The sequence below is a fragment of the Melitaea cinxia genome, chromosome 2 (assembly GCF_905220565.1).
Source record: "Melitaea cinxia chromosome 2, ilMelCinx1.1, whole genome shotgun sequence".
NCBI lineage: Eukaryota > Metazoa > Arthropoda > Insecta > Lepidoptera > Nymphalidae > Melitaea > Melitaea cinxia.
Genome location: NC_059395.1, coordinates 12,589,857 through 12,614,356, shown reverse-complemented (window position 1 = coordinate 12,614,356; position 24,500 = coordinate 12,589,857). Strand labels below are relative to the sequence as shown.

Sequence of the window (24,500 nt, the reverse complement as noted above, 5' to 3'; positions counted from 1 at the left end):
GCGATCACATTGTCACATTTAACAATTGTCTATAATAATCGCTTTTTCAACATATCCGTTTACTCACATATTTGTGCAATTACAAATATCTATCAAATAATTCACAAAGGCGAAGCGTGGTCTTAAGTTGAAACTATCAAGACTCGAATTTAGGTTTTCTGCGAAGCTGTGATGTTGTCGTCTCTGTTTAACCAATTGGAAAGCGCGCTTTAACATCGGTTATCTCTTTTCTACTTGGGAAGGCTTGCGCGGAAAGAGAATGTGGGTAACGAACGACCTTTTGCCGTTACGGGCAGCAGTGCGGAGCGTCCATTCACCAAGAGTGGTACAGTCGGTTGCCGTCATACTACGTTGTTTCGAACATCTGACAGCCTGAAAAAAATTACGTAAATATTACAACAACCGTACATCGATTATGAAACGTTAGTAGCGGCGAGTCGCACTAGCGTCGGTTTACTTAATAGAATCCTCAAACTTAGTGCTCGGTGTCGGCTTATTGTTTTTAGTGCGTCTTGTTTGACCCTGGTGATTTTATTTTATATAATTTTATAACCCTGTATCTTAGTGTCCGGGCGGTCTGTGCTTGTGTTTTTTTTTTGCCCGAATTGGATTATCACTATTACTTTTGGTAAGTATAGTCTTAGTTGAAATAAAATTTATTACGCGTTTGTTGACATAACTATGAAATATTGACTAAAACAATCGCAAATTTTAATTTTATATCAAATGTCATCTATAAGACTACTGACTGCTTCTTTAGCACGATATTTTAACATACTAGTCATTAATTTAAACATAATAAAACTTGTTTATATTCGTTTTCTCCAACTGTTTTGTAAATGTCAAATGTAATATATTCATACCTTATTATAGATATTAATTTTCGACTTTTATATTCAATTAATTGTTAAATACGAATATGCTATATGCTAATATGTCTTATTATGTAATTGATGGAAGTTTTTAATTTTACGACATGACTAAATTTCTTTTTCGCGAATATGGACGTAATTTATTAATCGGTTTGAAATACTTTTATTACAAAGGTGTGTTTGAAATCTGAGTTTATTTCTACTCTATAATAAGACACCAAAAAAGCGCCGGTATCCTACTCTGGATCTGGACAGAGCAAAGGGCAATTCTTGCGAATACGACGCTTCAAACCCTTAACGGACTTAATTACTTGCAAGAGAAAAGTAATTTTCTTTTTCGATAGAAAATTCGTTACTGAGATCAAAAGTGTTACAAAGTATTAATGTAAAAGCGTAAAAGTATTAGAAATGCTAATGAAAATACTTATTGACACTTTCTTTTCTAGTTTTGAGAGATTTTGTAAATTACTAAGTAATTTTGTTTTCGCAATGTTAGTTTCCAAACGAAATAATATGACAATGTTACTACTATATATTGCTTTTATAAGTACAATTAATAGTTAACGCAACGCATCAGCCTGTAATATTACTGCTGGACCTAGGCCTCTTGTAGGAGAAGGATCAATTAATAATTACAACAGTAGATCTGCGCCAGTTTATAGTAAGAATTTGGTTATGGTATATAGATATAAAACATGTATTATGGTAAATAATAAATTAGAAATAAACGTACATGTATTTTTTAAATTTGATCTACATCAGGGTAATTTTTTATAATGAAATTAAAAAACAAAATAGGTATTTTGTCTCGGAAATCGTAGAGCTCCGGTGCTGCCGATTTTAAGAAATATATATATACATACAGAATTACTGAGAATCATTTGGGAATCAATTTTTATAGGATTTTAATTAGAAGTAAAAAAAAATATATATATACGATGAATATAAAAGTGTTTGATATTTATTAGTTAGTTAGTTTAGTATTTTGAGTTATTGAACTCAAAAAATACCTATAAGTAATAAGGTGGGTGTTGCACACACTTTCACATACACGACCGAAGTGAAAATTATGAAAAATAGTCTACAACAGTTTTTATTCACTGGGAATATAGAATACTCAGTAATGTATTCTATCTCATTGTCTCCTATAAATTTATGTGTTTGTTTCTTTTATCGTGACGCATTTTCGTGTCATCGAGGTACAAATAACGACGATCCTGAAGAAGTTTCACTTCTAAAATATATATCGTAATCGCTTCGCTTCAGCCTGTAATATCCCACTACTGGGCATAGGCCTCTTTCCCCATGCAGGAGAAGGATAAGAGCTTAATCCACCACGCTGCTCCAATGCGGGTTGGCGGATATATTCCCTAATGTGAGTAACGATCGCTATCAGGTGTATATGATAACAACGGGACCGACGGCTTAACGTGCTCTCCGAGGCACTGTGGGGAGACCCACATATATCGTAAAGTAATAAGAAAGTTTGAGGTTGAGTTAAAATAACATCAGCGTATTACGTAATGGTACACTTTTTTAAACCATATTGTAAATCTTTCGTAACCATGCAGTATCAGTACAAGAAATAACGGTTGAACTCGTTTTGATATAACTACAATTACTTTATTAAATTACTCCAATTAATGTTTATTGTTGTAAAACAATCACTCGTTACTTTTTTTTACAAACAAGTGTTAAATTGGGTTAATGTTTATTACGTAAATGTTTAAATATGATTGATTGAATATAACATAACATAATCGGTTATAAATTAAGTTAGAAACTTAGAATAGATATGGTAAAACATTATAGACCTTTCTAGCAAATATTATTATTTTTTAATCAATAATGATACATTTTCATATAGACTTTTTTGACTTGTTGCGTGATTTTATAAAAATTTAAGTCAGTCTAATAAGTTAAAATTATTCTAAAGTAAAAACTGGTCACAAGGTTTTTGACACAAGGCATTGAATATTTTATAAAAATAATAAACAGCTTAAATTATTTTAAAATATAAAATATGAACTAATAAAGACCTGATAGTGTAATAAAACACGGCCGTAAGTTAGATCCGGCTCGGCCGTGGTAATTTGCATTTTGTAGTCGCAGTGGAATTCCTTGCGACATCTAGCATGCCGCGGGGAATTATAAGATACAACTAAGGCTACAGGAATGAATATTATCTTTCAACTCAACATATATTGTCTTGAGAAATGTTGAAAAGATTTTCGCTTTATCACTGTAATCAATATTCCACACATGGAAAGTTTATAGTCATTGCATTACATTCTATAGAGGTTATATATATATTCATCTGGGACAAAAATGTTGGTGCTGATAATTCTTTCAAGTTTAAAGACAAAATATGTTATATATTTTGAGTTAAAGCTGCGGAGTTTCTTTAAAACCTTTCATATATTTCATATGATCAAAGTTACTATAAAAAAGATTAAAGATATTGTATTTTTTTAATATAATAAAGAAAACAAATCTATGAATAAATCGAATTATTTTTAAAGTTATTACAAGCTTATTACTAGTTATTGTTATTAATTGTTGAACATGATTAATACCTAATAAATGTGTCAAAGACTCGAACCGTATATATTAATTCTATGATTCTTGAATAAATGAAAATATACATTAAGAGATATGTTTTGTCTGTATGAGTCAGAGGTCTTTTTCGAGGTCGCGACGGTATCCGCCTTCATATGGTTTTCGACTCTTACGCAAGTCTGAGAACATCAACAACCTGTCTCGAACGCGGTATACATATTAATGCACGTGAAATTTCAACCTCTGCGCCAACATCTTAAGATCGTTTAAAATTATAATGTTTCAATTTATTTTAATCTTTAAATTATTCAAATTCTGTAATTTATTACGTTTTCACATGTTAAAGAACAAGCAAATACATGTATCCTATAGTTTGTAGTGCAGGATGCTCATTGTTAGGGCTTGAGGTTGAGAAACCTCGATAGAAAACATTTAACACTCCCTCCGTTTATCCTATTCTTGATAATACTTGTTATAATAAATAGCTTGACGATACTTTTGGTTAACAAAATTTACGCTAATAAGTCAATGACCGATACAAAAATTTTGTTGAAAAACCTTTGTTGTCACGTTTGTTACTTCCACACTTCTTATCGGTAATCTTGTTAGCTTAAAATTTGCATCACTTTTTCTCCTTCATAAGATCCTCCTCATCTGCAAATGTGACGTCAACATAAACTGCATTGCGACCTGCTGCGAGCTGATCGGTCTACTAGGTCTATATTACTTATATTGGCTGCAATAAACTTGTCAGTCACGATGCACCATTCCTAGTAGAGCATTTTTTGTAGTGAACTTGTACCCCGACGTTGACTAATAATTCTAGGCACTTGTTATGTTTTATAAAAATAAACGGAAGTTGTTTGCCTAATATGGTACGTACTTGTTATTAGAACAGGGATTTTATTCAAAGTCGAATTATCACTTTTAAAGTAATTTTAAGGTCTAAGGAAATGAAATGACTACTACCGGACACATAATAAATCTGAAGGTAAATAACATTGTTAGGTCGTCGAAATTAACATTTTTTACAATTATTTTAAGGCGTACGATATCACAATTACTTTGCATTCATATAAGTAAACGTCGAATATGTATTTGATAATTTTCTTCTACGCTATAAATAGTTATATTGTCTTTTCCATTTAAAGTTTTCGAGCTTACAATTTTTTCTGGTCGTTTTAGGCACAGCGTCATATTAACGTTGAACGGCAGTAGTTATTATAAGTTTTACTCGTATTTTAAAATGTTCTTGAATAATAAAAGTAATTACATCTTAAATACCTTATTTTAATAAAATATTAATAATTGAATGTCACGTATATAATTTTCAAGATGGGCATTATTAAATATTATAAGTTTTAATACAAATTGCTAAAAAATTGGTAGGATATTTGTAAAGCTATTTCAAATTATTGTTTAAATAAGTGTAATAGTTATACAGAGCTTAAAATAGATCAAAATTTTATAAAAAAAATTTAAAGAAATAATTTGAAATCCACACAAATAAATAAAATTGGAGATTCTGTTTGTAATATTAAAATAACAGCCTTTTACTAAATGCATATGGATGTATACACGGTACATATACATGGTACATATACCAAAATAACATTTTTTATAATTTTTTGTCTGTGTAGGCTACTTTTATTTTAGAAATTTATTTATTTTATAGTTATGTAACTATGTCTATCTGTTACTCTGATACACTTTTATGCCCAAACTCTTGTGCCAATAGTAATGTTCTTTATGATGGAGACATTTTATAGCCGAGGGAAAGGGTATACGTCCCTGGTACCGGCACCGGATAACAACGCGATATAAAGAAAATTGAATTATTACGCTGACAAGGTCATAGATCACCGTATTGATATAAAAATTTACAAAATTATGTTATCAAACACAATAGTTAAATATGGCCTCTAAAATATTGTATTTAAAATGTAATTATTTATTGTCAATATGTATTGAATTTCATACCATCATATAGAATACTATTATAGAACGTCTAGAGGTTTTAAGGGCGTTTACAGCTTCGAGGTCAAAGACTCGTTAAAGGTTTTATGCTGACCCTAAGTGTTATAGAGTTGTGGTATCTTTAACCGCAGAGCTGACAATGTATAATGACAACAAAAGGAACATTTGTTCACTGTTAATACATAAGTGGACGAGAGCTTTAAGCATACTTAAATAAAGTTTTTTATTTTATTATTTTGTTCGTTCATTTTAATAGAAGTTAACCAGACAGAGGTGTTCGATCTATTAAATCTATTTTCTCTAAGCTATGTTTGCTATAGTTTATTTGTTAATATATTTAAAGTAGGAAGTAGGTAAAAGTTTTATCCTTATTTTTTGTGACAGCCTTTTAGCCGAATCACGTCATGAAGTCATAAGATAACATCCCTCCCTGTATCGACTTCGTTGGACGCAAACATTATCTTTATGTGATGGATTGCGTGTTGTGCCGAGCTAAAACATCTTGGATAAGAGATCGTGATGAATTACGCATTCTCTTACGGACGTTACTAATAAGATTATAACCGATTTCACCTAGAACGCAACTCGCGTTCTATGTCACGAATTGGTAGCCATCGGAACCAATTAGAAGGAAAATGGGTCTACAACAATAGAATAATATAAAAAATATAATACATCATATTTCTGCTCACGTATTAAGTTACCGTTCTTTGTTACGTGAGCCACTTTCAGTGAGTGAATAGGACCGAAGTACTCAGATGTGCGTGGAATATGATTAATTATTTGTTACTCATATATAAGGTCGCTTGATTTGTAGCCTTGCTTGATAGCGTGTTTCTCAATGGTATCCTATAAGGTGCAAGGAACTTTCTAGTTGTAATTATTTTATCGTCGATTACGATCGGAAAAGGATTGCACGTTAGTTGAGTCATAAGTTGTATATTCATTTTCTTAAGAAAATTAATTTAAAATCATAAACAAATACAGTCATTATTATTATTGTTATATATTAATATAATTGCTTATACAACTTAATCGAATATTAAAAGTAACCTTAGTCTATTTATTATTTAGAAATTGTTGTCAGTTTCTACTGGATTTACATTTTAAAATACATTTTCTTACTTAAAAGTCTTCGTTTTATTTTTGATCTATAGTCGAGTTTTCAAAGTAAAACTTTGAAAAATTTAATAAAATCTAATGATAACAATCTCAAACAGTTTCATATCAGGCATAATGGCATTATTCGATCCGAAGTTTCCAAAACACATTCAAGTTTTGCCTACGATGCAGCGAAATTGGCTTGGTTTCAAAATTGCTTGCCAAGGTTCAAAGACACAGTAAGAGTTTTTTGTCCCGCCTATAATGGGTATCATTCTTCTTAAGATAAGGCAATAAACGCCACTTGAAGGCAAAGCTCATTTATTTACGAAAACACTGCATTGGATTTCTTTTTAATTCCTCCGTCTTAGATTCTCCCGCATTTCATTATGAAAAGACGCTGAAGCGTTCTGCTCAATAAACCTTTGTGCTTTTAAACGCTCATTTCAATACCTTTAAAGTACTACATTCAAACATAAGATCCTTATATTTTTACCCTTTCGATAGTCCACCTGGTGATAATTAAAAACCCTCTATATATTTGTTTTAAATAAAATATTTTGCAATTTCTAATTTTGTTTTAAATAAAATATTTTGCAATTTCTATATTTGCAATTTCTCTATGTAAAGGAGAGGGAGCTTATACCAGAAGTTACTTATATATAGGTTTTCTTATATAAATATCCATTTTCAAAGCGACATTAAAAGAAAAATTATTATTGCAAGTATATAGATAGTCATAAAGTATAGAAAATGTAGGCCGCTCGTTTTTATACAGCATCTTGTATTATGCTCATCGTCTTCACAATGAACTAACATATAAATATATTACAGTGCAAGTAATTATGTTCACAGAAAGTAATGCGAGTAGGTTCATTTTAAAGTACATTTCTCTACTTTTTATACTAAGATCGTTAACTTAGGTACATTTCTCAACTGGAGGAAACGCTTGTACTACAATATTTACTTACTAATATTATTTTAATGTACTCAAGTGTGCCTCGGGCAACTTCTCAAAACCGAACTGTATTTTTTTTTTTAGATTCGGCCGATTAAGTATAGAAATTTGAGATTTATCTTTCCTTTTTTTGATAACTATGTACTTTAGTATTTTGTATTTTTTAACTGTCTGTGCGATTTTCACAAATGTTTAGTATACGTAATATAGTTGATGGAGATGAAGTAGTCTAGTGGTTAGGGCAATTGAAATAGTCATATGCAAATTCGGGTTAGTAGTGTTGAATTCATTCGTACTTTGTTAAAAGTCATGGGTCTATCTATTATTCTATTACTTTATATTTAGTCTTTTCTGTCATGAAGGTAGCCAGAAAAAGGGAATCAAAATATGTCAGGAATTCTTAGAGATTAATGCGTAATTTTTGAAGTAGAACTTCTTTACGCACACTTGACTTGGGGAGTAAGCTGGGGAATACGTGATGAGAACGTTATGAAAAGTGCGATCGGGCGAGGTGAACGGAGCAAGAGAGAGAGGTGTGAGTACACATTTTCTTTCTCTCTCTTTCTCATAGCCAGTTACGTTTCATATATCTAAGACACAGTGCAGGCCTATTGCTAGAGAAGTTTTACTTAAGTGGTATGGTCTAAAGTACACTCGTTTTTTTATTACCCTTACACTACAACAATACGGCAGTTAAAATTCGAGCATGAATAAAATCTTTAATCCATCACCAACAGCCTCCAGTAAACGTTGGTATATTTACAGTCTGTACACTTATACAAAACCCAAGTTTTTTTCTGAAAGCGCCATTATCAAAGAACTTTCATGCTAAAAACAGCGCATTTCAAACAAAAGGTGTCATCGCACGCAGTTTGTACGTAAGCGTTTTTCCCTTCAAGTGTCTCAATTCTCTCGGCTTAGTTTTCGAGAAACTCTGTACGCGATCTTGAGTAATGTTAAAAATAAATTTGCATAAATATAACGCCCGAACCTAAGTACCTAACGCCTTCTTAAACTCATGTCATCACCTGCATTTTTGTACGATGTTTAAATATTATATAACAATTTTATCGTATCTTTAACTTAACTTTTTTATTTTTTTATCAATTTATGTACATATTCGTAAAAAAAATACAACAAAAAATACATCTTATTATTAGTTCTAATTATTCTATTTATTTAATACATTAAAATTTTTTAAATACTATGAACTAATGTGTTTTTTTTTTTGTAGGCTGAAAATAGGTGTATACATTTTTCTTAGAAATAGATTTGTGTTGATTTATGTTATAGTTGAGTTATTCCATCGCCGATAGAGTGTATAGTTACAATCATCGATATCCATATTTTAGCTATAATTATAAAAAGTTTGATTTCATATGCAAACAACTATTGTCGATTGAATTTTCGTATAATTTATTTCCACAAATATTAATTACTCCAATTTTAAGTTTATTTTTTTATAAATTAAATAATCCATTTCCAATTACAGGAAAACATTTGTTTAAACACAGTTTTAACCGGCTTATATCAAAAGTATAACAGGAATCAACGTAATGGGTTTTCCGGAGTAACGAAAAGGTCAGGTGTAAATATTAAACTATAACCCAGTCGAGCCAACTCGGGGTCACTTTGACTGAGTAGCCTATAAAATCAGGTCTCACGGCGCTTAACCCTGCAGTGGTCGCGCACCAAAAAGTTACGCAAATGGTCGCGTGGATTATGTACATAATCAATTTTCAAATAAAAAAACATATATTTGAACATTACATTTTTATTAATTATATAAAAACGTCATAACTGCACTTTTATGCACTAAATATTATCAACAAAACCTTATTCAAACTTCTGTTTGACAAATAAAGAACACAGCTAAAAAAAAGTTAAAATTGATACAAATATCACCTAGTGACTCAAATCGCGATCACAAATAACTAATGCTGTAAACTAACTCCTAAATTATATTTTTATGCAGGATAGTGAAGTTTTTACTGCGGGTTTTTTCAGTCAGTACAGTTTTAACAACGACATATTACCTTATTCGATGTTGCTGCCATGGTACTGGGACGAGTTTTTACATCTGTGATGCTCAAAAAGTCGTAATCTTGACTATTAAAATACTTTCTACATATTATTTTCAGCTCTTTTATGAACAGTGGCTTTGCGTAATTTCAAATCTAACTTTTCGAAGTAACTATTGACTGTATCGTCGTCAGTGCAACGAAGTAGCAGAGGCCGCTAACTATTAGATCTTTCGTCAAACTCGTCATAAGGGAATTTCCTGCTCCTCAGACTCCGATTCAGTTTTATTGTTCTGCTTTCCCAAATGATAAATCTCCTCGTCAAGCCTTGACTCAGCTTACAAACTTGGTTTTTGTGATTGACTTCAGCCAGCCTTGACAGAATATTTGTAATTTATGGATTATTACTATTTATTCAAAAAAAAAAAATTGTACAATACATGGTAATAATTAATAACTAAAAAATTATCGATTTTATATGGGTGGATTACAAACCACGCGAACACTCCAGGGTTAAACATTCACCTCTTAAATAAGTGTACGTCGGTTTTTATTGTGTATATTTAAAACGGAAATGTCTGTTTAAAACGGAAACGTTTTTTATGATTATTGAGACAGTAGCTAAAGTTAGACATTTTATTACGTGTCCGCTTTAATGATTCTACCTTGAAATGAAACGGTACGGATACCTAATATTTCGTCAATTTCATCAATGACGCAATTTATATATCTTGTTTACATTATAATGTTAAAAGAGTCACTAAAGAGTTTCAGCCCATTCTTCTCAGTAGAATCTATATTTCAAATCGTTGATAGCTTCACATTAACCATTATTAATTTATTACAGTTAAAGATGAATATATTTACAATTTGTAAAATGACGACTAAAGTCCCTTTGAATCGTTTTGAATAATTTTTTATTTTAATTTTTATTATTTTCTGCTGTGAATCTGTTATTTATGAAAATAAAAGTTTAGGTGCGTTTATGTGAAAGTTAAGGTCGTAATTCGCAGATTTCGTATGCAAATATCGATTCCAAAACAAATGCTTTCTAACTTGACTGGTAACTTTCACTGAAGCATTTTTAATATAATCATAATCACATTCACATATATAATCACTTATTCTAATATATTCCGTTGGAGGCCGTGTTTAACGTTCATTACTGAATTTAAATAAATAAAAGTCTTGTATCGAGTTTGACAGCCGAGTTCGACGTCATCATTGAAGGAGCTTACTCACTAAGATTAAATGTTTTATTTTGTATCGATTCATACGGTTATATATTACGGTTGTGTACATTTATTAAGTTTATGACATTATTGTCTGCCAACTAATAATAAATCAGTATGTAAATCCAAATTTACTTATTTTACTATTTTAATCATAACATAATTAAATCTTAAGATTTGAAATATTATATCTAAAAGTTGTTTTCAATTTAGTCATGAATAAGCTATTTATTCGAATTCGCTTTCAGAGGCAAGCGACAACAATAAATATTGCTACAGAAGACATACTCGTATATTTTGTCATAGAAAGGTATCACTTAATTCGCTATTTCACTATAAGCTATATAAGCTCAATATAAACCTCGTGTTTTAAATGACCTCAATTGTTTGAATATTTATCGCGCCAAAAATGGCGTGAACTCATGTGTTTTGTCCATAGTCACCACACTGGGCAGGCGGGTTGGTGAAACTTGATTCAATTAAAACAATAGTATCACAATCGCTTCAACCTGTAAAATTATACTGCTGAGCTTCGGCTTCTTTACCCACGTAGGAGAAGAATCAGAGCATAATCCTCCACGTTGCTCCAAAGCGGGTTGGTGGATATACTCCCTACTATGAGTATCGATCGCTATCATGTGTACATGATAACAACCGGTACCGACGGCTTAACGTGCTCTTTGAGGCACGGTGGGGAAACCCACAAGGACTGCACAAACACCCAGACCACGGCAATCATCTATATGGCCAGTACAAATGTTTATCATGTGCGGGGATCGAACCCGCAACAATACGCAACAATAATGTTGTTGTTGATTTTCGAAGTCTTGCTGTGGGTTATTCATAACGTGGCTTTAATCCCACCTACCGCAGTTCACTTTTGGACAGATATCTCCCCAAGTTCGCACCAAGCATTCCGTGGAACGTGGCTTGATGTTCAAAAGTTATAAATGTCAAGTTTTATGTGTGTGTGTTTGTGTTTTTAAGCTTTATGGTGCGATGCGTTGGCGCATTGATAACATTAGACTTATCTGTTAAGGATAAATATTTGTTTGTAGATTTTTTAAAGTTATTTAGACATTTATTTATTCCTTTAAATATTTTTATTGGCCATACATATTTTTGTCGTGGTCTGATTTAATTTAGCATTATGAGTTTCATTTATATAATTTATTCATTGAATACAATTAAAAATAGGAACAAAAGTAAATATTTAAAAACAAAAAGATCTATCTTTACGCCTTACCAGGCCCCTATAAGCGCGCGACCGAGCACTCTGCTCGCCACCCTCTAAGGCCGTTACGGAATGTAATTTATTTTATTCTATTATGTCCAAACTGATTATTTACATTTTAACTTTGAAAAGAGCTGACTTATACACAAGGGGTAAAAGTTCTTAAATTACGTTATGAAAAAGTTCTTTGATCTCATTGTTATTGAACGCCAACAAATAAGTTCTGATTAGACATCAAATATATTTATTTGATCATTAACGAAATAAGGAAAAGTTGAAAGGCTATATCCTGAATCCGAATCAAAGAAGAACAGTGAAGATACATTAGATTAATTAACTACGAAGTATTATTAGGAGTATGATTGATCTTTGCAAAACCAAGATAGTTAGTTTCGTATTTACATGTACTTTAGTTAATAAAATGCTAGTTTTTTCTTTATAGTTACACAATCATTTGTGTCAATTAGAAGTATTTCGCAATTTATTAGAAACTATACAATCTGTGCGCTTTCACTCACTGGAAACTTTAACATTTTTCTAAAATGCCAATGCTTGTATAAACTTCTTCTTTCGTAAGAGTTATTGTGATTTTTAGTCAAATAAACAACCTTTAGATACTACCATTTATAATATTAAATGTACTATTTTTTAAAATCGCATTTAAGGGCTTTATCGCAAGAGCGATTATGTCACCCAAAATGTACTATTTTATTCACAAGTAAATGTTTAATATGCAAATTCCTTACAAGGAGATTGCATAAATTAATAAGTTATGTATTTAATGTAGGGCCTTAATACTTTCTCAACTTTGTAAATTACTTTATTATACCTGCTACTCAAATTAAAATTAAACGTAATTTTAGTTTTATAACAATATGAACATTCCTATTTTTAATAACGGGCAATTATAGAAAAATGTCATTTTATGAGACACTTAAAGTTTTTTCAAAAATGCGGCTTTAGGAACGGCATCAGGACGCTAGGAATGCGACCACCGACCGCTTTGGTATGTCGCACTGCCATTGGAATAATACAGCTTATATTATACGTTATCCCTTGTTCTATTTATAGGCAATTCCTATACCATATAAACGTTCTAGACATTGTTTTATTTTTGGTTAAAAAATCGTACGTTCTACGAAAAATTAATCCCCCCTTTACCCTTGATGTTGTTAGACCCCTTAGACGCGTAGAGTTAAGTTATGATATATCAGATTAACTGACATTTATGGTTATTGGTCCACATTTCTGTGAGTTATAGCGATAAACTCTTTCAAATATGTAAATTCAGTTTGACATTTATTTGAAATCGATCTATTTTCACGAGAAATATATTTTAACCGACTTTTAAAAACGGAGGAGATTTTTAATTCGACTGTATTTTTTATGTATTATCTCGGAATTTTTGACTGGTTTTGACAGACTTCGATGATTTTTTTAAATTGAAAGGTGGTGCTTGTCATGTGATCCCATTTAAATTTAATTGAGCTCTGACAAGTACTTTTGAGTTATGTATATCTAATAATGCGTATTTATTTGACTATTTTTTCGTCGACCTACGCTATTATACCTCATAACTTTTTGGTATATCGGTTTTGATGATTCATGTCGAAAGCTGATGCTTGTCATCATTAAAAAGAGCCATATGGTTCTGTTTAAATTCGATCGAAACATGTTGAAGACTTTTTGAGTAATCTTTGATAACGCGTATTCGCTTGACTATTTTATCGTCTACCTCCGTTGTATTACTTATCGATGTAACTGAAGTCGGTTTTTTATTGTTTGGAAAAAAACACAATTATTAATGTAATAGCTCGACATTAGTATTGATGATATTGAAATGTCCTTGTTATTTTGTTCTGGAATTGTTTCGTATAGAATCTGTCTATGTTTTAACTTTAGGTGCTTATCTACACACAAAGGCTTTTATGTCAAAAACACATCCTTCGCAGCAGATAGCGATATTCACAAGCAAAATTCCTCACAATACCTTTGCATTCAAATTGTTGTGAATGCATATCGAGTTTACGATGGCGCTTCGAATTTAAGATGAACGCGAGATGTACAACTGTGAGTGTTCTTTATAAATCATTCTTGTCAAGTTTTCTGAATATGATTTTATGTTCATTTGAAATATTTATAGCTTTTATTGTTGAGGAGATCTTGTCTAGATACGATATCAGTTACGAGTTATATGCAGCTAAGCTCTGTGTTGGATGCTGAGGAAAAGTTTATTTATTTTATGAAAGAATCGAGTATACTGTAGAGTTAGGACAAAATATCTTACTCGTCGGACGTTATATTAATGCACTGAAATTTCGAGAACCAGGTAATCTTAGTCGAAATTAATAATAAACGACATTAACTTCGGAATTGATGCTTACACATTTGCAAGACACGCATTTTTCGTAAGAAATTTGAGTTATTTGGAAGAGGGAAGCCTCAGCAAAGTATAATAATATACTTCTTGGTCCAAATCCTGAATAAAATTGCAAAAATGAAAGAAATATCGTAACAATATCGTATCGTGTCGTCGAAATATCGTATCTTTGTCAAAGCTAAAATTTATGATACTTGCAGATAAGCTTGTAGTAAATCCTAGCATGATTTCCGATTTTTTTTTTAAATGTATGTCATAAGTCTCTTCAGATATCAAAAATTATTCTTTTTATATTTTACCCGCGCACTCCTGAAGAAACTTATTAATGTTTGTATTACGTGTCACTTACTCGAATAGTTTAATTAACTTTAACGAAAAAGAAAAAAAAGTGGAGTAAACAAAAAAACAACAATTAAAATGAATTGTTTGATAAGACAGGAGGATGTAATATCACCGAAACTATTTACCACTGCGTTGGCGGATATCTTTAAGACCTTGGATAGAGGAGTATGAGGCATCAAAGTCAACAGCGAATACATTTCTCACTTTTGTTTCGTTGACGATATCGTCATCTTCGCGGAGAAGTTGGAGGAGCTAGGCCAAATGTCTGTGTAATGAGTCCTCCGAAATGTCGGTCTCCGTATGAATTTTGACAAAACGAAAGTTATGTGTAACAACCAAGTCATACCGAGACCACTGTTGCTCGATGGTACCCTAGGATATGGAGGGAATGGAAGAATTCGGTTGAGCTGGATGGCGTTTGGCAGTCTTCGTCGAATCTTCACTTAGAAGATTTCGTAATGCTTGAAGACTTGAAGAAAAGTCTTCAAGCTGTGCGTCCTGCTTGTTTTAACATATGGTGCCGAGACGTAGACACTAGCTAAAGGCTAGTCCGAAAGTTTCAAATTGCTCATCGTACAATGGGCGGGATATGCATGGCATCTCTTTTGAGCTTAGGGAGCAGCAGTGGACTGTGATAGGCTGATGTGATGATGATGATGATGTATTACACATACGTTACACGTACGTCCAGTAATCAAAATTATCATCAGATTGCATTGATATAAAATTTGAAGATTGTTGTGCATTATATATATTATACTAGCTGTGTCCGCGACTTTACCAGCATGGAATTTAACAAAAAAATATTGTTCAATTTGTAGAGTTATAAAATAAATAAATTTCTAAAATAATAGTAGCCTAAGTTATTCCTTATTACATCAGCTATCTGCCAGTGAAAGACCCGTCAAAACCAGTCCAGCCGTTTCAGAGATTAGCCGGAACAAACAAACAGCCAGATAGACAAAAATTGTAAAAAAATGTTATTTTGATATATGTACCATGTATACATCCATATGCATTTAGTAATAAGCGGTTATTTTAATATTATAAACAGACACTCCAATTTTATTTATTTATATAGACAATTAGGATAATTGACTGGTTTTTTTTATCATGTTTTTATAATATCATTATGATTTACCTTGTATTTGCGGTTCTCTTGTTCAATTAATTTCCTCACAAAATACAATATCAAAATTTATACCCTCGCAATCTTCGTGGAGGAGCGTCATATAATACATCCTCATAGTACGTGACAAGGCTTCCGTCTTTGCCGCGGAATATTTTATTTTGTTCTTTTTACGTCAATCGCAAGAAAGGACAGCCGAAATCGAAATTCCTGAGCTTTCATCGATACGACACAAGTGTTTAAAAGGTCGCGCTAAATTTGTTTCGCTTTCTCTTGACGTTTATATTTGGAAATTTTCCGTTTTCTTTGATAGTGCTAACTTGCGAATCAATAGAAAATAACTTTGAAAGTAATTCAACGTAAATAAATAATTCTCAATAATTACTTTTGTTTTACTTTATAGAAAAAGTAAATTAATGAAAACTACTGGTCACCCAGTGGTCGAAATTCCAACATAATTAATTTAAATTATAAGTTTAAACACTATTAAGGTTCCATTGCCAAGGACTATACTTCTCTAATAATAAATAATTGTGATTGCTCGCAAACGAAAAAAACCGACTTCAATTACATCGACAAGTAATACAACGTAGATCGAAGAAAAAATACTCAAGTAACTGCGCGTTATCAAAGATCTCAATGAAATTGACCACATGACAAACATCAGCTTTCGATTAAATTAAAAATTTAATGAAACAACTTTTTTCGGATTTTATCGCGGTTTATTATTATCTTTTGATTCCCGACGTTTCGGATACTTTACAGCAACCATGGTCACGGGGGGACTGAGGTGTCAGACGTCCCAACGTTACAAAGTTATTCGAAACTACCCGACATACATCAATATCTTATACAGTCCTATCTACGCAGAATGTGCTAATTGAGTCTTTAATCTGTGGTGAATTATGCTTGGTTTTTGATTTAATTATATTAATAATGGGGTCCCAAGCAGGTGGTAATTGCCAGCCATCTTCTCTATTGAAATTTGGATGTTTTTTAATTTCAATAGCCTCACGGATCATCCTTGGTTGGAATCGGTGTTCTTTTGCGAGGATCTGTGGTTTATCGAATCTAATATAATGGCTAGCTGTGTCTAGACTGTGTTCACAGATTGCGGACTTAGTATAGCGACGATGTTTTAAGTCAGCTATATGTTCTTTAACGCGAGTTTTAATCGATCGTTTTGTTTGTCCTATATAAGAGAGACCACAGTCACAATCAAGCTTGTATACTCCTGCATCTTGTAAGGGTATATGACACTTGACAGATGGTAAAAATTGACTTATCGTTTTTGGCGGCTTGAAAAAAGTTTTTATAGAAGCTCGCTTTAAGATGAAGCCAATCTTGTCAGTGACCCCTTTCATAAAAGGTAGCACAGCAGGTACTCGTTCGACGGTGGCTGGTTTCACACGTTCACTGCGATGAGGACGCGGTACCCGAAGCTTGTTGTCTCGCAGTACTTGCTTGACATGTTGAAGTTCGGTCTCCAGGTGTCGCTCATCGCAGATCCCTCGTGCTCTCTGAAACAAAGATTTACCCACGGTAGCTAACTGTGTTGGATGATGGTGTGATTCACCGTTTAAGTACCTATCCGTATGGGTATGCTTTCTATACACTGTATGGCTTAAGGTATTGTTGGGATTACGGATGACTAATACATCTAAGAAAGCTAAAGATTTATTTGCCTCTAACTCCATTGTGAATTGAATTTTGGAATTTATGGAGTTAAGATGGTGTAAGAATATGGATACTTTATCAGATGGTAATATTGTGAAAGTATCATCTACATACCGTTTGTAGAACCTGGGTGTTATGGGCGAGGTACGCAGTGCAGTCTCCTCGAAGTCCTCCATAAATATGTCGGCAACAACGGGGGATACTGGTGAACCCATCGCTACGCCATCTACTTGCTTGTAGAACTGATTATTCCACAACATGTAGCCAGATGTAAGGCAATGCTTGAGAAGGTCAGCATATTCTATCGGCATGTCATTTTCCTTCAGCTTTCTTGACACAATACTAATGCAATCTTCAACCGGTAAGCATGTAAAGAGTGATTGCACATCAAAACTAACCATAGTTTCATTGTCACTGAGATGTAGATGTTTGATCTCATTAACAAAGTGGTACGAGTCCCGTGTATGTGCTCTGGTTTGTCCACGCAGTGGCGAAAGTACATGGGCAACATGTTTAGCCAGTCTGTAGGTTGGTGAGTCGATCTGGCTTACAATTGGACGGAGTGGAGCATTAGCCTTGTGTATTTTTGGCAAAAAATGGCAAATTAAAAATTATTAAAATCGGTACACCCAGTAAAAAGTTATTGCGGATTTTCAAGAAGTTCCCTCGATTTCTCTGGGATTCCATTATCCTAGTTTCTTATCATGGTACTAAACTAAAGATATCTTTTTTCCAACAAAAAAAGAATTATTAAGATCGGTACATCTAGTAGAAAGTTATGCGGTATAATACAACGTAGGTCGACGAAAAAAGCGTCAAGTAAAAACGCATTATTAGATATAGCTCGAAAAGTAGTTGTTAGATCTCAAATAAATTTAAATGGGACCAATTGGCATACACCACCTTTCGATTTAAAGAAAATTTGTCGAAATCGCTCCACCCAGTCAAAAGTTCTGATGTAACATACATAAAAAAAAATACAGTCGAATTGAGAACCTCCTCCTTTTTTGAAAGTCGGTTAACAAAAGAGTATATATACGTGTGGGTATCAAATACACGGTAGTGTATGTAATATTTTTTTTAATTATTAATTTAATGTATTTTTATGCATAATAAAAAAGAATATATATTGGCATTACGATTAGTAATAAAGATGTCAAGTTTTATAATTTTTGCAAAAGCAAATATAAATGTTATATACGATTTAAAAAAAATAAACAACATATCGGAGTAGTGAATTCTGTTTTAAAAGATGTTCTATAGTTTAGAATATTAGATTTTATAGTGAAATCGCTGTGAGATTGTTATTAGAAAGTATCAACTTCTACGGGATCTACGATCTAAGTGAAGGTCATAAATCAAATGATTTTTAAAATGTAAAGGACAAAGAATCCTATAAAGAACAGATTAAAAAGGTGCATAAAAAGTACGTTTATACCGAAATGAAAACAGATACCTAGCTCAACGAGATATTGTCAAATATATATGAATATGACCCAATAAGTGTATATGTATGTGAGTTGTCATCGGCACGTCATGAGTCAGTAAATTTAAAAGCCTATTCATTAATCTCTCAAGTGTTATATGAGTATATGACTAGAAACGTGAATGGCAAAGTCTACTTATAAGTAGTTTGTGTCTGAAACGGGATAAGAAACATTTGGTGTGTGTGGGTTGAAAGTCGACCACATGAAGATTACCCCAAAAGTAAAATAGAAGGACGTTTTGAAAAAATTTGAGGGCAGAAATGAGGGCAATCTTTTAAGTACATCTTGTAAATAATTGATAAGAACCACTTGGTATATTAAGCTGAAATTTATGTCAGCTGAAACATTATTAGTGATTTGCGGCGTCAATGAATTAAGTTTAGTGAATCTTGCTTATGTTTGGCAGAACAATTCCAAAGATAACAACAGAACTAATTCTAGTACGAATACTTATGTGCTACTTACTACGTTATTTTGAACATACTATTATTATTTTGAAAATTCTAATATTACGGCTTCATATCATGATCCCATCTATTGATCACGTTAAGTACTTAACATCAATGGTGACTGTCAGAAAAATATCGGCATAATTACTTTCATATCAATTTTGAAAAACAAAATGAAATAGGTTTTACCTGTAACTTCAGATGAGTGAAATTAAGAACTATTTTGATGAGTGTATATCGGAATAGAGCAAAAAGCATTTTTAAATTTTTGTATAAAAGTTGAACGTGTCGTTGACAGCAAAACTTAAGAATGTCCAAATTAATTGCAGCCCAGTTTTTTTCCAAAGTATTTTAATATTTTATTAAAGGTATTTATGTGATATTATTGTGTTTGCAGGCAAACGAAAAAAAAAACGACTTCAATTATATCGACAAGTAATACAACGTAGGTAGACGAAAAATTAATCAAGTAAATACGCATTATCAAAGATTACTCCAAAAGTTGAAATCAGATCTCGATGAAATTTAAATGTGACCACATGATAAACATCGGCTTTCGATTAAATTATCAAAATCGGTACACCCAGTAAAAAGTTATGCGGATTTTCGAAGCCTCGATATCTCTGGGATCCCATCATCAGATCCTGGTTTCCTTATCATGGTATCATACCAGAGATATCTCCTTTCCAACAAAAAAAGAATTATCAAAATCGGTTCATAAACGACGAAGTTATTCTCGAACATACATAAAAAATATATGGTCGAATTGAGTAACCTCCTCCTTTTTTTGAAGTCGGTTGAAAAAATAACGAAATTGCGCATAAAAATATTTCAGAAAACGTAGCGTTTATTTCAAATGCTTATAACACGACCTTGTTACAATTTCACTTCAGATGTTTATATAGTAACTAGCTGACCCCGCAAACGTTGTTTTGCCATATATGTTATTAAGCCCCTTAATCCCCCTAGAAGTAGAACTGATAGATTGCTGAGAAAAAATACAGATGTACAAAAATACTTTATATTATTTTTTAAATATCTCTCATATGCAGACATGAGTGAGTTACAATTTCATTATGCGTATAGATAAGGTATAGGATAGACAATTATTGCTATATACTAGTAATTGGAAACGGCAATCAAGCGTACTATCCAGTGTTTATGACAGTTGAAATTGACATCTTGAGACATCTATCGAGGTAACGATGACGTCAATTGATGATGCATGATACAATCTATCATAGTAAAAAGTGTTCAAAAAATACTAGTCATAAATTACTTATAGTAAAAAATATATTTTAGCATTAAAAAAATAAGAGTTGAGTGAACAAAGGCTTAATTTATCTTAAAATCAATCTTCTTCGTGAGTCATGGGTATGTTGTGCTAAAAATAGATTTGTCACGTCCTTTTGATTATTATCTCAAGAAATTCCAATATAATACAATGACCCATCAATTTAATAGTAATTTGCAGAGATTTGTTTGTTTTGATGTTTATTATTATATATACTGGATAAGTTGCTCTTCCGTTTGCTTAATTTTGTTTACAATAAAACGTTATAAATAATATAAACGTAAAAAAATATTTTTCGTTTTACTTTTTGTTACAGAAATATCTAACACTTACTAATGTTTGTCCTTGCACTTTTTTTGCATAAAAACGTTATCTATCTTGGTTAATTTTCGTAATGTCTAGAGCGTTATAGTATTTGCTAACGTGAAATATACATGTAAGTAAGCATATAGTCCAAATAAGCAATAACATAAATTTCAAAAGACAACTACAGACACGTCAATTCTATTTACTTCAGTTTATATAAATTCTTGTTTTGATTTCATAGTAAATAAGAATATATAAAATATTACTTATTTTCATTCTTTTTATCTCCGTTCTCTCGAAAACAAGCCGACTTTTGTGAAGTACGTAATAACAGAATATAAGTGTCCCCAGATAATAGTATAAGTGCGTACTTTATTGTACAGATACGATTTAAAAAACCTATGAACGTTGATCACGTTTCGTCTCTTGAGACTTGGAGCACGTTATTGGTGTCCTTCAGATAAGTGGCTGACCCAATTCCTTTAGACAAGTTTGTTCTGACACTTGATCGTTAACGTGGGGAAATGTTAAAGCTCTTTGAGAAAAGAATCAAAGTTTTGTAATTGTAGTCATTACAATTGTCTGGCTACTACTCAGCAATCTACAGACATAAAGTTTGTTAGTTGAATAGCGTCGATAAGAACTAATTCAGTCTTCTTTATTATGTTATTACTAGCTGGGCCGCGCGGTTTCACCCGCGTTGATTTGAGAAAAAAATAGTCTTCTTCTTAAAGCTTACCTAACCTTTCTAGAAAGGGAGGCAAACGTCTTAACCTTAGCGTATTCATGTAGGGTAAAACCGGGATAGATGCCTCACTTTTTGAAATAGCCACCTAATTTTAAAAATATGATTTTTATACGAATATTTTTTATTAATGTAGTTAGCTCAATGCTTTATGTTGAATTATGACTATTTTTTTTCAACCTAGCCAATGCAGATTAAGCAGAAATTAGCTTTTCGTGAACCCTTTCTTTTGAGCATAGATGCCTACCTATATGGATAGTTGCCCCACCATGAAAATAGTGAGTGGGATAGATGCCCTTTAAACCGTGTAAACGAAAAACCCAAACCAAATGTTAGGTTAGGTTAGTTCTACTCCTAAAACATCGATTGTCTCCAAGAAACATGGGAATGAAAAAATTTTGTGTTTTTTTTATATCTTTTAATTGTTATAATTAGAATATAATTTTTATAATACACAGATTACTATACCTAATTAAATTTTTAGAGCTTTTGTTTAACTAAAATATGAATTCTTAAGTTTCAACATGATATATATATATATATAATGTATCATATTTAATTAAATTTTACAAGCATTTATTCATCATCATCTTTTGCCCTTATCCCACTTATGTAGGGTCGGCACAACATGTTTTCCTCTTCCATTCCTCTTTATTATTCGTCACTTCAATGTTTACTCCTTTCTTTCTCATATCCTCACTCACACAATCCATTCATCGCTTTTTCGGTCTGCTGATCGCTCTTCGTCCTTCGACATTCATCCCTAACATTCTTTTACCAACATAGCGTTCATCCGTCCTCATTACATGCCCATACCACGCTAACCTATTGCTCCTCATTTTCTCTATCACGGGTGCTACTTTCAAACTTCCCCTTATATACTCATTTCTAATCCGATCTTTCCTCGTTACTCCACACATCCATCTTAGCATTCTCATCTCGGCTGCGTGCACTCTTCTTTCATCCGTCACTTTTGTTGCCCAACATTCTGATCCATACATTACGACAGGTCTTATGATCGTTTTATAGATTTTACCCTTAACTTTAAGGGGCATTCGTGGATCACAAGCTGTTCCAGAGACCTGTCGCCATTTCATCCATCCCGCATTTATTCTATTTTTCACGTCACGGTCTATGTTGCCGTCATTTTGTATTAATGACCCAAGGCACCGGAAGTCGGAGCAGACTGGTAGGGATACACCATCCAAGGAAATATGGGAAAAACCGGACAAACCGCTGAAATTGCAGAATAAGTGCTCGGTTTTAGATCTACTTATTCTCAATCCCGCGCCCTCCAGTCTTTCCTGCCATTTTCTTAGTCTGCTCTGTACCTCAAGAGCATTATCTCCGACAAGAACAACGTCGTCAGCAAACAGCATACACCAGGGTGCTTCCTCCTGTATGTCTGATGTTAGAACATCCATTACTAGTAGGAATAAATACGGGCTTAAAGCCGACCCCTGGTGCAAACCTACAGCCACATTGAACTTGCCAGTTACTCCGGCTTCGGACCGGACGTGGTTGCTAGATCTATCATACATCGCCTGAACAAGTCGTACATACTTCTCTGGCACTCCTTTCCCTTTCATAGCCCACCACAGAATCTTACGGGGGACCCTATCGTATGCCTTTTCCAGATCCACGAACACCATATGTAAGTCTTCTTTGCGAGTCGATATTTTTCGCAGAGTTGGCGGAGTGCAAATATGGCGTCCGTAGTTCCCCGGTCCAGCATAAATCCAAATTGGTTCTGTGTGACCTCACATTCTTCTCTTATTCGTCGCGCTATCACTTTCTCCCATATCTACAAGCATTTATTCAACAAAAGTATAAATTCTTAATTGTTGGTCTAAAATATTCATATCAAGTGTCAACATGCACATTGCACAATCATACTTTCTCATCGAAAGCTGACTGTAGGTTTTCTATAGTCCAAGAACATACTCGAGCTCGCATTTCTTTCTTTCTTTTATATTTTCGTGGCATAGTTCTGCTAGAATCAGTAAAACATCCAAATATAAATATACGTAAATACATAAAAATTATAACAGACACAAAAAAAAATTATACATATAAACTTACTCTGTATATGGTGAATGAAGGGATAGATGCCTTAAGGGCACCTATACCTCAAAAAATCAGGGCAACTATCCTTTGTGATTGGGATAGATGCCCACGTATTTTTTAAATAAATTTTAAACAAAATAGCATCTATTTACACCTATATGCAGACTCAATGACCCAGTATATAGACGTGATAAAAAATATAACGGAATTTATTACTATTTATAAAATTATACAACCTTAAATACTAACCTTTAAAACTTTGACGTGTTTGTAAATTTCGCCACGGAGAAAATTACACACACGATCCAAACGCGTCCTTGCCACACGAATATCTGTGGATATCTGAGGTACGGGGTGACTTCGACTCCTACTTATGCGATTAATTTTTATTTGTGAGTTCGGGATGTTAGGTTTTTTGAACATGAGGCATCTATCCCACTGCGGCATCTCTCCCGGTTTTACCATATATGATAATTAATTAATCATAAGAAAATTTGTAAGATTGTACGTTGGGCTCAAAGTGGTTGTAATAAAAAAAAATATATACAATATTTAAAAATAAGCAAACAACAATTTATAATAATTATCATATAAAGAATTAATATTTTTTTTTAATATAAAGGTTCCAAATATTGTTTTGTTTGCCTTCTTTGGTGTCTATTTATCTCAT

At 32.6% G+C, this 24,500-nt stretch overlaps 2 protein-coding genes across 2 annotated transcripts in view; one reads left to right on the top strand and one right to left on the bottom strand.

Annotated features, from left to right (window-relative positions):
- Positions 1 to 505: 505 nt before the first annotated feature.
- Positions 506 to 24,500, top strand: part of LOC123661611 (mucin-5AC) — a 78,302-nt gene continuing 54,307 nt past the window's right edge. The window contains exon 1 of the mRNA XM_045596573.1: positions 506 to 628. The gene's annotated coding sequence lies outside the window, so the exon portion shown is untranslated. The remainder of the gene's footprint in view (positions 629 to 24,500) is intronic.
- On the bottom strand, positions 16,678 to 23,304 carry LOC123661623 (the record flags this gene model as incomplete). Its single annotated transcript, XM_045596581.1, is given in 3 exon segments — positions 16,678 to 17,538; positions 21,892 to 21,903; positions 22,441 to 23,304. Coding segments are annotated over 3 exon segments (1,737 nt in total), but the record flags the coding sequence as incomplete, so codon positions are not given.